Source organism: Nelusetta ayraudi, unplaced genomic scaffold (genome assembly GCF_046127955.1).
Source record: "Nelusetta ayraudi isolate G7.1 ecotype Tasmania unplaced genomic scaffold, CSIRO-AGI_Nayr_v1 ptg000028l, whole genome shotgun sequence".
Lineage (NCBI taxonomy): Eukaryota > Metazoa > Chordata > Actinopteri > Tetraodontiformes > Monacanthidae > Nelusetta > Nelusetta ayraudi.
Window position 1 is genome coordinate 2676285 of NW_027466078.1, and position 13583 is coordinate 2689867.

Here is a 13583-nt window from a genome sequence, read left to right on the forward strand (position 1 = left end):
ACACATGCAAAGGCCTTTCAATGGTCTCTCAGTCTAGTTCTGTAGGCTACACAATCATGGGGAAGACAGCTGACCTGACACTTGTCCAAAAGACGAGCATTGACTCCATGCACAAGAAGGGCAAGACACAAAAGGTCATTGTAGTAATATTCTATTTTTCTGAGATACTGAATTTTGGTTTTTCATTAGTTGTTAGTTATAACCATCAAACTTGAAATACATCAATCTGTGTGTAATGAATGAATACAATATACAAATTTTACTTTTTGAATGGAATCACTGAAATAAATCAACTTTTTCATGACATTTTAATTACATGACCAGCACATGTTGCTCTTTATTGAAAATGACTCTTAAAGCACTGAAGAAGAAGAAGAAGAAGAAGAAGAAGAAGAAGAAGAAGAAGAAGAAGAAGAAGAAGAAGAAGAAGATCAGCGAGCTGGATTCAAAAGCTTGACAAGACGCATAAGGTCCCTGGGCTGTAGTTTGCCCACGCCTAACCTAGAACCAATCAGGACACAGAATCATCTTTCATATTTTTAATCATGATTCACACCAACATCACGATCAGCAAATTAAGAAAAAAAAAACTTTAAAGGTCTCAACTCTTGCTGCTGTGTGTCAGATTTTTTTTAAATGTATTTATAAAAATGAAGTGTTTCTGTGATCTATGTCACCCCCCCCCAAAAAAACCGTCTTATTCATCCACCAGAGGTCAGAGGTCAGTCAGCACATCTTGGCCTTCTTCCTCCGGCTCTGCGGCGTCCCGCTCCTCTTCTGCTGCTGCTCGTCCAGCCGCTGCTGCTTCCTCTGCAGGTAAACGCCCACGTTGTCGAAGCCCGACGCTTTGTGCAGCTGCTGCAGCCGCTGGCTGCCCCGCGAGCAGCCTGCAGGGGGAGACAGAGAGCCGCAGGAGTTCTCACCTACCGCCGTCTCACAAACACACACACACACACACCCCTTCTTCCGCCAGCAGGGGGACGCAGGGATCACTTGGCTTTAGGCGCTCATGTGTAGAGAGGCGCAGGGCGGGGTCATGAGGGGGTCAAAGGTCACTCACCATCAAGTGTTTCCCAATGAGGCTTCAATGCTTCAATCAATCTGTTCAGCTCAGGGCTCTCAGTGTCACACTGTACCAACACACACACACACACACACACACACACAGAAGTGACTAAAATGTGGAAGGTGCGTGTGTGTGTGTGTGTGTGTGTGTGTGTGTGTGTGTACCTGCTGCCAGGACTCTTCTGTGAGTGTGTACATTTTGAGTGGTGCGCTGCTGTCCACCAGCACCCAGAGCCGACCCTCGGGGTCAAAGGTCATGTCCAGGGGGCAGTTGGGAAGGGGCAGCGTACTGTGGGGAACCAGCGCCTCCTGCTGCAAGCTGAAGAATCGCAGCGTGGACAATCTGGACACACACACACACACACACACACACACACACACACACACACACACACACACACACACACACACACACACACACACACACACACACACGGAGAGTGGTGAGGTAGGTGGGGTCATCGCGGGGTCACCAGAAACTCCCAGAAACAATTTAATGAGTGTCAGTTTGGTCACAGGAAGTGACATCACAGTTCACGACTCACCCTTCGCACAGCACGGCCACGTGGCGGCTGTCCGGCGAGCAGCTGATACGGCAAACTGTGGCCTTATGGGGAAAAGGAAACAGCAGCGCATGTGAAATCACATCCATCCATCGGCCATCCTCCACCCACTGCAGCGACTCTGGGATTTTCTTCTGATTTTTATTCCCCTTGTTCGGCTGAACTTCACGTCAAAACAATTTTGTTCATCACTCAGAACCGCCGGCCGTCCCAACAACCAAAACAATTTATGAGGCTCCCAGCTGATGTTTCCACGAATAACCTGCAGGAGAATATTTGGTAAACATTCAACAGTGACCCTGCAGTCCCACACAGGGACTGAATCGGGACTTTTAATCAGTAAACCTGCTGCTGCTGCTGCTGAGGAAACTCAGCTTCAATGACCAACCAGTCGGATTTAGTGCCATCTAGTGGTCAGAAAGGAAATTGCAGGCAATGTTTGACGTCGGATTGCATGAAACTAAGACCTCTAAACCAGGGGTGTCAAACATACGGACCGCGGGCCGGATCAGGCCCGCTAACTGTTTTTTTTTGGCCCGCGAGATGATTTTGCAAAATATAAAAACTGCAATTTATCAATGAAAGAAAGTGCTGTTCTAAATAATAATAATAATAATGATAATAATGATAATAATAAATAAATGTGTCCACTTGGTGTCGAAATATAGTTTCTGCTTGGCAAACAAACTCAATACTGGTGGTGAGCAAATCGGCACAAGTACATCCACTCACGTCTCCTATTGGCTACTCTCAGTGCCCCAGAACGTCTCCTATTGGCTGCCCTCATTGCCCCAGAACGTCTCTGTCGACACAGACAAAGCTGATGCAGAGCAGTGTTGCCAACTTGGCGACTTTCTCCCTCCAAAAAGTTATGTTATTACGTTGCGATCAAGTGCAAATTGTCAATTATGCAAATTAGAGATGATGACGTCACTTGGCGACTTCAGCCAATAGCGACTTTCCTAACTGAGGAGTTGGCAACGCTGATGCAGAGTGCAGAGTGCAGAGTGCTCAAAGTACACGGAGGAAGTAAAACAAAGAAAACAACTGGAAGTTGTTGTTATTTTTACATTATTATTACCATACCATGATTTTACCGGTCCGGCCCACTTGGGAATAGATTTTCCTCTATGTAGCCAGTGAACCAAAATGAGTTTGACACCCCTGCTCCAAACTGTCGTGAGACTGTGTGTGTGTGTGTGTGTGTGTGTGTGTGTGTGTGTGTGTGTTGTTCAGTGTAACCTTCTGGTCATCTGACTCCTGCTGCTCATTGAGGTCACAGCTCTGCAGCCTGCAGCCCGACTTGTAGTCCCACAGCTTCACAGTGCCGTCCTGAGAACACACACACACACACACACACACACACACACACACACACACACACACACACACACACACACACACACACACACACGCCGGCCAGAGTGAGGGACTGAGTGAGTGACTGAGAGAAAGGGCTGAACGATTATGGAAAATAATCGAATTGTGATTCCCCCCGCCCTCAATATTGCGATTTAATTTGCGATTTTTAAAAAGAAAAAATAATTTTCTCATGTATTTTTCCAGTAACAAACAAAAATTGATCTCTATTATAATAAACACTATCAGATTTATTATACATAAAACGTTATTTTTTCATAGGCTAGGCTAATGTTAAGATAAAGGCAAATGAAGCATGAATCAACACGAAAGACCGTTTTATTCTACTAGTTGTGAACGTACAAAATACTTTGATGTCGTACGCATTCATCACGACAACGTAACTAAATTTTGTCAAACAAGTGCGGAGCAAACACAAGTGTCAGTCGGTCGTAAATTACACAAACTAAAGTGCAGATTACAGCAATAATGCAAACAAATCTGCAGCTTTACCACTTCAACCTTTAAAACCTTTTATGAAACACGGAATGTAAGCATTTGGACTGCACTTCTTGAACACCGCACTTGAGAAGTCCGTGTATAAATAAATAAATAAATTAGGATAGAATATACACAAAAAGAATTAATAAATAAAAATACATAAATAAATGATTGTACAAAGTGCTTTCAGACAGCTTCGGATGTGAGTTAGCGCTGTACAGATGAAAGCTGTGAAAGGTGAGAGGAGTGATTGGGTGACCTGTCCCTTTAAGGGCCACATTGGTCATGAGGCCTCCAGGTAGGGGAAAGGCAGGTATGTGTGTGTGTGTGTGTGTGTGTGTGTGTGTGTGTGTGTGTGTGTGTGTGTGTGTGTGTCTCATACCCCTGATCCTGACAGCAGCAGGTGAGGACGACCTGCAGGGACCAGCAGAGCGCTGACGAACCTGAGAGGAAACATTCAGTTGAATATTTATCTTGGAAAACAACACTGAGTAGGCCCGGGCGTGCGTGCGTGTGCGTGTGTGTGTGTGTGTGAGATCACTCACTGTCGATGACCGAGGCAGAAGGACTGGATGTCGTGCGGAGCCCGAAGGTGACTGACTCGGATCTTCTCGTCGCGGTCGGACGTGATGACGAACCTGTCGTCAGGCGACAGGGCCTGGAAACCAACCGACCGACCGAAAGACCAATCAGAAGAGCTGTTCCACTTCCCCCGCCCGTCGTGCTCCCACCGGCCGTGCGCTCCTCACCAGTGCCAGCAGCATGGACAGGTGACCCATTGTCAGGCGGCCCTCCTCCTGCGGCCGCCGCACCGAGAAGGAGTAGACGTCCCCGGACTTGTCGGCCGCCAGCAGCTGCTCCTCCGAGTGGCTGAAGTGGAGGGAGGTGCACCTCCTGGCCACACACCTGACAGACAGAGACAGACAGTCAGACAGACAGACACAGACAGTCAGACAAAGACAGTTAGACAGACAGACAGACAGAGACAGTCAGACAGACAGAAAGAGACAGTCAGACAGACAGACAGAGACAGTTAGACAGACAGACAGAAAGAGACAGTCAGACAGACAGACAGACAGACAGAGACGTTAGACAGACAGACAGACAGAGACAGTTAGACAGTCAGACAGACAGAAAGAGACAGTCAGACAGACAGTCAGACAGAGACAGACAGAAAGACAGAGACAGACAGAGACAGTTAGACAGACAGACAGACAGAGACAGTTAGACAGAGACAGACAGACAGAGACAGTCAGACAGACAGACAGACAGTTAGACAGACAGACAGACAGAGACAGTTAGACAGACAGACAGACAGACAGACAGACAGAGACAGACAGAAAGATACAGTCAGACAGACAGAGACAGTTAGACAGACAGACAGACAGAAAGATACAGTCAGTCAGACAGACAGACAGAGACAGTTAGACAGACAGACAGACAGACAGAAAGATACAGTCAAACAGACAGACAGACAGACAGAGGAAGCGGTCTGCCTGAGGGGGGGCGGAGCCGAGGCCTCACCTGGTACTGACGTGGCGCCACGAGGACTCGCAGTTGAGCAGCACCAGCCGCTTGCTGTCGTCCGTCAGCGCCAGCAGCTTCCCAGACGGGGAGGCGGCGAACGCCAGCACGCTGTCACTTCCTGCCTCGTCCGGGCCTCCGCCGTCGCTGTTGGAGACGACCACAGTGAAGACAATCTGCTTAGAAAATCTCGGTAGCATTTATTACACCGACGGTGTTGCTGTGCGTTTACCCGCTGTTGTCATCCTTTGTGTTTCTTGGAAGCTTTTCTGCTGCTCTGCAGTCAAACACAAACGGCTCCCTGCAACGAAGGGAGCAGGTGAGCTTTGCTGCAAGCATCCACCAGGGGGTGATCTATTACTTGAAGCCATGCGGCAGTTTGTTAGTTCATGACACTTGGTTTGAATGAATAGACACGCCACTAAAACCTGAACACTGGCCCTTTAAGACATCGGATGGCTACAGTATATTGCCGTTAGAAAAACTGCAATTGTTCACATTGCTAGCCTCTCTTAACCTCTATTAATTGACCAAGTCATGCAAAACCGCAGTCAATGGTCAGCAGCATTACTATTTCATTTTAATTATTATTTATTTATTTATTTATTTTCTACCACGGAAGCACTAACCTATCAGTCTGAGCCCTGTCGACCTAAAGCTTGACGCTAATATCAGGTACTTCCGCTCTCTACCAGTGCTAACAGCGCTAGCTCTGCTCCGGCCGTCAGGACGCGGCGAGGCTCTCCCGACCTGTCGTGTTTGCTGTGGACGGCCACCAGCTTGGTGCCGCCGGAGAAGACGAACCACTCTCCGCAGAAGCCCACCGCTGCCATGCTTGTTGTGCATGCGAACGTATGAATGGCGCGACGGGATGGAGAAGCGCTCAGTCGCGCACAAATGACGTCAGCGACAAAACAACACACGCCCCCTAGACGGGAAAGAACAGAACGCACACGAGTCAAGTGCTGCCTTCGCTGCTGTTGTATAGAATCCCAGGAGTGCCAAAATGAAAAATAAGTCTGCCAATAATACGGAAATAAACGTGTACAAAAAGGAATATATAAAACAATAAATACAAGAATGAATAAAAAATAAATAAATCAAAATATAGAAATATAAAAGTACATTTTATCTTTGTCTTTTACCCTTTGTCGTTTTAAAAGACAAATGGAATAAACAATGACAAAAGTCTCTTTTATCAATCAAACCTAGAGCAGATCCAGACTTCAGCGGGTGCTCATCTGCCTATGACCAGTTGGGGTGAGAAGGAAATACAAAAACATGTAGAGAGAGAGATAGAGAGAAGTTGCCAGAGTGACAGACAGGCCAGAGTGAGTTGCAGGGTTTACAACAAAGGTCTCACAATATAGATGTAGATATTCATTCATTCATCTTCCATACCCGCTTATTCCCGAGCTGAGGGTCACGGGGGTCTGCTGTCACCCTGTCATAGGGCGAAGGCAGGGTGACACCCTGGACAAGTCGCCAGTTCATCGCAGGGCCACATAGAGATAAACAACCATTCACACTCACATGCACACCTACGGACAATTTAGAGTGTTCAATTGACCTCACATGCATGTTTTTGGACTGTGGGAGGAAGCCGGAGAACCCGGAGAGAACCCACGCAGACACAGGGAGAACATGCAAACTCCACACAGAAAGGTCCCAGGCCCGGAATCGAACCCACGACCTTCTTGCTTGCATGTAGATGTATAAGAATAAATGTTGAGTGGTGGGTGGTACAGCTGCTGTCTATGTACAATATGATTTTTTTCTGTGTTTGCTGTCCATATAGAATGTGTTTGTCTGTGTTTGGGAGGGCAAGAGTCCATATTGGTCCATGATCCGCCGCAGAATCAAGTCCTAGGTCCCGATCCCGGTAGCAAAGTTGAAGCGATGGCACCAAGACTCCCACGACTGCACTGTCCAGCTCCCGGCGTTGTGGTTATCACCTGCCGGAGACACACAGAGACTGCGGCAGTATCATGCAAATAATAGGGAGTTCAGGTGGGGAAAGTGATTGAAAATCCACCTACACAGAGTCACAATCCCTTTAACGGAAGAGGGGAAAAAAAACCCTCCACGATCCAGGCCAATAGCAGCATAACTGACAGTGAATTGATTCTAACTGTAAGCTTTATGGAAGAGGAAGGTCTTTAAAGTCTACGTACACTCCCTGGTCTTCGGGGATAGTTTCCGGTCTGCAAATTTGAAAAAGGCATTGACTATGGGCGGGGCTTCAGTCCAGCGCAAAGCCACCACCCCACACTCTAACCCCGCCTCCCTCCTGCCATTACACACACAAGGGAAAAATAAAATTAGTGGCAGACAGTGCAGCGCAGCCCAGCACAGACCACTGTAGAGCAGTCGCAACCAGTATCTTTAGCGCCCCTAGTGGTACAGACCACTGGTCCGTGCCAGACACCAACTGGTCACGACCAGCATCTTTAGCGCCCCTAGTGGTAGAGACCATTGGCCCGTGCCAGACACCAACTGGTCGCGACCAGTATCTTTAGCGCCCCTAGTGGTAGAGACCACTGGCCCGTGCCAGACACCAACTGGTCACGACCAGCATCTTTAGCGCCCCTAGTGGTAGAGACCACTGGCCCGTGCCAGACACCAACTGGTCGCGACCAGTATCTTTAGCGCCCCTAGTGGTAGAGACCACTGGCCCGTGCCAGACACCAACTGGTCGCGACCAGTATCTTTAGCGCCTCTAGTGGTACAGACCACTGGTCCGTGCCAGACACCAACTGGTCGCGACCAGTATCTTTAGCGCCCCTAGTGGTAGAGACCACTGGTCCGTGCCAGACACCAACTGGTCGCGACCAGTATCTTTAGCGCCCCTAGTGGTAGAGACCACTGGTCCGTGCCAGACACCAACTGGTCGCGACCAGTATCTTTAGCGCCCCTAGTGGTAGAGACCACTGGCCCGTGCCAGACACCAACTGGTCGCGACCAGTATCTTTAGCGCCTCTAGTGGTACAGACCACTGGTCCGTGCCAGACACCAACTGGTCGCGACCAGTATCTTTAGCGCCCCTAGTGGTAGAGACCACTGGCCCGTGCCAGACACCAACTGGTCGCGACCAGTATCTTTAGCGCCCCTAGTGGTAGAGACCACTGGTCCGTGCCAGACACCAACTGGTCGCGACCAGTATCTTTAGCGCCTCTAGTGGTACAGACCACTGGTCCGTGCCAGACACCAACTGGTCGCGACCGGCATCTTTATCGCCCCTTGTGGTAGAGACCACTGCTCTGGCGTCTGATCTGCAGAGAAAAGTCTGCACTATATTAGTTTGTTCACCGTTGGAAAAAAGAAAAATGTTTATTGAACAGAACAAAAGTTTTACTGACCCAGTATCCATGAATGCACTTCATAAAGGAGTGTGACTGAAAACACAGTCTGATGAGCAGACTATAAAATAAAACAGGAAATGCACAGAGAGCAGACTAAACAGAGCAAACAATATCCAGCTTGTTGAGCTCTGACAGAATTCCTTAACACCATGTTCATGTTTATTGCTGTTTATTGCTGTGCCACGTGAGGGCGCCAAGAATCTAAAATACATCATTCAATGCAGATTATACACAAACTGAATCCTTGATGTTTTTCCACTCTTCAGGAAATGTGGCATCAGCTGCACCACCAACGGAGAAGCCAGGTTTAAGCAGTAAGTTCAGCCTTCAACAGGCCGAAAGGTAATTCAATCCAATCTACTCTGTTTCTAAAATGTCAGCCATAGTCTTTCTCTTTGTTTCTGTTTGTGTCAGGGTAATAATATGAATAAGTCGTTGCTCTCACTTAACAAACATTACCAACATCAGTGGACACAGACGGTTTATTTTTATGTTTTAGTACCTGCAGCAACATCCAGTCCAGAGGGTGAAGGTGTCCCCAGCAACAACCCTTTGTATTCGGCACCCAGAGGCCCCCCCCCATGGACCCAGTATGGCGCAACCATCGGCCCCTCAAACCCCCACGTCCCCCAGACGCCCCCACCGCCGTCAAAGCCGGCCCCCAAGCAAAATAAATGAATAGAAAAATTAAAAAATTAATTAATTAATAAATTAAAAAAACAAAAAAACAACCTTGTTTAGGCACTGATGGAGATGCTGCCCTTGCACCATCAGTGCAACAATTAGCTCAGCCTTCATCAACCTCATCTCCAGACAGGAGAGAACGTTTAATTAAAGCAAGTCTGACAGATTTTAAGAGGGTGAAGATCGGTGGGATTTTGCTAATAAAACCAATTTGGATGCGTTTGAGGTCGCTCGTCCCAAAAGGGGTAACAACAGAATTGCCTGAACATATTTTAAATTTTTTATATTATTATTTTAAATCCATTTTAATTAACCCATGAATTAATTACCGTTGAATGAATTATTTTCTTTTTACTTTTTTATAGATTATTTATTCCTATTTATTTCACATTTTTGGCATGGGTTACACAAACGTGTGGGTTTTTGTTGCATGAATTTTCGATGTTCCTAGAGGGCGCTAGGTGCATTTTTCGTTTTCTTGTGTTTTTTTGGATTTTGATCAGTAATAACATCCATCGACTTTAAAGGGCTATAAAATGAAAACGATGCAACGCATCCGGACCATTCTTTTTACGTTGACCTTCTGACAGTCCAGTCTGTGCAATACAAAAGGTTTGAAACTTGCAGCATTCACGGTTGTTGAGTACTGTCACTGTTTTTGTCCGATGTCGTTTCGACCTTCCTAGAGGGCGCTCGAGGCGTTTTAATTTTAGTGGTGCGATTTTTGGTCAATTTCCAATGTTTCTGAGCCTTATGTTTTTAATGTGAAAACAAAAAGTGGAAATAACTCACTTCCTGTTTGTCGCGCGACAAAAGTTAGAGGGTACGAAATGTCGGGCTTGAAGAGACGAACGCGTGGAATTTTCCCCCATATTTTGTCGACCTTCCTAGTGGAAGCTAGGGCCATTTGTAATTCTTGGACTTCTGTAGTTGGACGTCTCTAGGGGGCGCTAGAAGTGGAATTTTGCCTTCTTCTCTTCATTTTCTTTCATTTTGTACCAGTTTCTACCTCCGTGCCAAATCTGGTGACTTTTGGTTCGAGCATGTTTTGTAAATAATAATAAAAGTGAAGAAACGGAGCAAAAACAATCGAGTCTTCGCCTTCGCTGAGGCTCAGTCCCGAATAAGGAGAAGAAGAACTGAAGCTAAACCATTTGTCAGTTTTATTGATTTCATTGTTTTTGGTTAGTTTATGTTTTGTCTGCCGTAGTTCTGCTTCCAGAGAGGACTCCATATATGCACCACCAGATAAAAGTATATATTAGAATTGCTCTCATTACATTAAAATGTTTTATTTTATTGTTACATTTTGGAGAACAAATCTTCAGAGGGGGCACTGGCTTTCCTCCACAAGAACTCGTCCAGTGACCTGGAACTCCACATCTCTCCAGTTGAGCACATTCCCAGAGCTGAAGTACTTATTTTCCATGTAGTTCATGATCTCCTGGCGTGGAATGGTTTCATTCCACATGTGCACATCAGACAACATCCCAACAAAAGACTGTTTTGCGTCAAACCGTCCACCGTACGAGTCCTGTTCCTGAAGATGGGACAGTTCAACATTTTGATGAAGCTGAGTTGACCGTGCATAATAATTACAAGTATGTGAGTGTGCACCACTGTACCTGTCCTAAAATGATGATGAAGGTGCCACTGATGTGGGATCCAGAGCTGATGAACTTCCTAACGCTGTGTTTTCCATCCAGCCACAGCTGTGCCACTCCAGACACAGAGTCCCATGTGAAGCAAATTGAATGCCATGTGTTCACGTTGTAGTCCATCCCTGCAAACGTGATCCAGGAATTTTTGACATCGGTGTTGAATCCGTTTTCCGTCCTAAACAGAAGTAAGCCATTGGAATGGCTTGGTGTAGCCAATGAGAAGAGGGAATGATCTCTAGTCAAGTCTGTGAAGGACCTGCAGCGACGGCAAAGACACAGTCAGTCATGAGATGTATCACAGCTCAAGTAGATCATCCATTTATGTGTACATGTGTATTGCTGTTGTTGTTGTTGTTGTTGTTGTTGTTGTTGTTGTTGTCACTGCTACCTGAGACAGACAGTGGCAGCACCAAAATCCTGCTCTGTTGTAGTCAGAGTCACGCGATCTGTGTTAGTCTCTTGCGGGAAAGTGAACATTTTATTTCGAAGATCTGAAAAAAACCAAAACAAACAAACATAAATTAATGCAAGTAGATCAGCACAAAGTACAATCATGAAGGCCTTACTTCAACACAAGAGAATGAGTTTTTCCATGATTAATATGTTTTTCTGTGACACTTAAACTCATTTGAATTTGTGGCACTCAAAATGTTTTAAAAAATAAATCTTCTCTTAATAAGATGTTATTTTACCTTGAGGACTGGCTGCACATACTGGCAGCAGAGTCAGAAACAGCAAGAGGAACTCCATCTAATTTAAACAACATAGCAACAAACATTACATTACATGAAGAGACACAAAATGTTCGTTATCTATTTCATTGCTGTGATTTATTTAGAAATAAAAAATCCTTAACTTTTTATGGCATTATATTGTATATAAAAAGTTGTTGATGGTTTGGGGTGATATGTTTAATAAAATAATTAAGAGACACGCTTGATAGCTAGTTAGTGTTGGGGCTGGAATAGTGAAGCCAATTTATTTTTCAATTTCTCAGGGGATTTGCAACTGTGTTTAAATTAAATGAATTGTAAATTAAACCTGCAAGCAGGGTTGGCAGGACTGAGCCCACCCCATGGACTTGCGGCTGACAAACTGGCAGCACTTTCAGAAAAGATATATATAAACCAGTATATAAGTCTAAGTAAAAGAAGCTTTCAATAATATGAATACTGAACAATTGCGTATTGGCAGTGAAGTGTGCTTAAAAGTGTAAAGGATGAACCGAAACAGTGATTAGCACGCCGACCCCCGGTGGCCCCTGACCTCTGCCGACGCCCCCGACATCTGCCGACTTTTTTTTGGATGAGGCTGTCAAATGTAAATTTTAGGCCTTGATGAGACAAACACGTGGGGGTTTGAATGAGCTACGCTTTTGCAACCTTGGAAACAAACGCTACGAACGCGGTCATTTCTGCGTCTAAATGAAATGGGTTGGATAGTAAAGACTTAAAGTGGGGGAACAGAATGTCCAAATTGTGACACATGAATACCCTGTCTACAGGCAGAACGTGATCAAAGCAGCATTTTGACGGTAGGAAAGCCCAAGTCAACGTGTACACAAAGATTCACATGCCTATACAAATTAACCTTACATACATATTTCCTTAGTTGTAGTAAAGAGAAATGTGAATGCCTTACCTCACGACAGTAGGAAAGGGTTGTGAGCACTGAGGGCTGAGCTGCAGTTATATGTCTGTTGTTATATGGCGTTGTCCAATCACAAGACAGCATTTATGACTGTCATGTTTGAATAGCCAATAGCATGTCCTACATTGCTGCTTTGATCATGTTCTGCCTGCCCATTGAAAAAAATAAAAAAATGCGATCCAACGTTTAACTATATCTATAAATATGAAGAATTAACACAATGATTTCGAGGCTGGTAAACATTGTTTACTGTCTTATACTATTTTCAGTGCATAAAATTGTAAAATTGGAGACATCAGAAAACAAAGTGTATCACATAGCCTGTGATATATTCATATTCAGTTCAAAAACGAACAGTACATTTTTGGGCGATATTAAACAACTTGAAATATCTCACTTGTTGTTTGTCGTATCAAATAAGTTAGAGCATATGCGACATAGGGCTTGATGAGACGAACGTGTGGTTGTTTGTTGCACGTCGATGCGACATTCCTAGGGGGCGCTACGGCCATTAAAGTTTTTTTCTCACATCTCGGTTTTTGAAACCTGGGAAACAAATGCTTCCAACTCGGCCATTTCTGCATCTACAGGAGAGATATTGGCATCATCGTTTAGCTAAGGTCTTCAGGAATCTAACTGTGCAACTTCTATCCAAGTGTGAACAAGGGTGTAGGCGTGGCCAGTGAATGAACGGACAGTCGGACTTTGGGCCGTTTCAAACAAGTTGAACTATCTCACTTTAAAAGTTAGCCGAAGCCACAGGTCGAGACCACAGGATGCAGCTGGAGAATTTTCAGTGACCACTTGAGCGACAGGTGAACTCATGTCTTTAGTTTTCCACCAGCACACTCCAGTTCAGGGGCTCCAGGTCACTCATTGCTGTGGTGTGGGGGCCACCACACTCCAACCCACCACATTTACCCCCAAGGACACCTCACGGCTCTATGAGGGTGCAGTTACACAGCCGAACACCAGGCATCATGCCCATCGAGGACTGGCTAATGTCCACCAAAGAAAAACAGACTCCATGTAGTGAATGTTAGATTTGAAGTAAATCACACAGTGTGTTTACAGTGTTACTAGAGCTCAGATACATGGAGGTGAGTGTCTGTGTCAGGAAGGAAGGGACAGAAAGGCCCTCTGATGGAGAGACTCATTGAGCCAACAAAGATATTAATGACAAATACCTGCTGGAATAAAACTCTGCTACTTCC

General features: G+C 45.6%; 2 protein-coding genes and 1 long non-coding RNA gene across 4 annotated transcripts in view; all 3 read right to left on the reverse strand.

The window, feature by feature from the left end:
• Positions 1-12077, reverse strand: part of LOC142891207 (uncharacterized) — a 132376-nt gene extending 120299 nt beyond the window's left edge. The window contains exon 1 of the long non-coding RNA XR_012927199.1: positions 12005-12077. This is a non-coding gene — a long non-coding RNA (uncharacterized LOC142891207). The remainder of the gene's footprint in view (positions 1-12004) is intronic.
• wdr4 (WD repeat domain 4) lies at positions 525-5912 on the reverse strand. 2 transcript variants are annotated; one of them, XM_076030429.1, is made up of 11 exons: positions 5763-5912; positions 5245-5313; positions 5013-5159; positions 4238-4394; positions 4034-4146; positions 3871-3931; positions 2871-2960; positions 1611-1672; positions 1231-1408; positions 1061-1130; positions 525-887 (listed from the first exon to the last, which is right to left on the reverse strand). In XM_076030429.1, the coding sequence occupies exons 1-11, from the start codon at positions 5843-5845 to the stop codon at positions 727-729; spliced, it is 1191 nt and encodes a 396-aa protein (XP_075886544.1). In that variant the 5' UTR covers positions 5846-5912; the 3' UTR covers positions 525-726. The 2 variants fall into 2 exon arrangements, with proteins under 2 accessions (XP_075886544.1, XP_075886542.1); XM_076030427.1 differs by having other exon boundaries at positions 5013-5162.
• LOC142891066 (jeltraxin-like) lies at positions 10232-11490 on the reverse strand. Its single transcript, XM_076030394.1, has 3 exons — positions 11108-11490; positions 10684-10975; positions 10232-10598 (listed from the first exon to the last, which is right to left on the reverse strand). Exons 1-3 carry the CDS (start codon positions 11272-11274, stop codon positions 10383-10385), a joined length of 675 nt encoding a protein of 224 aa, XP_075886509.1. The 5' UTR covers positions 11275-11490; the 3' UTR covers positions 10232-10382.
• Positions 12078-13583: the final 1506 nt, after the last annotated feature.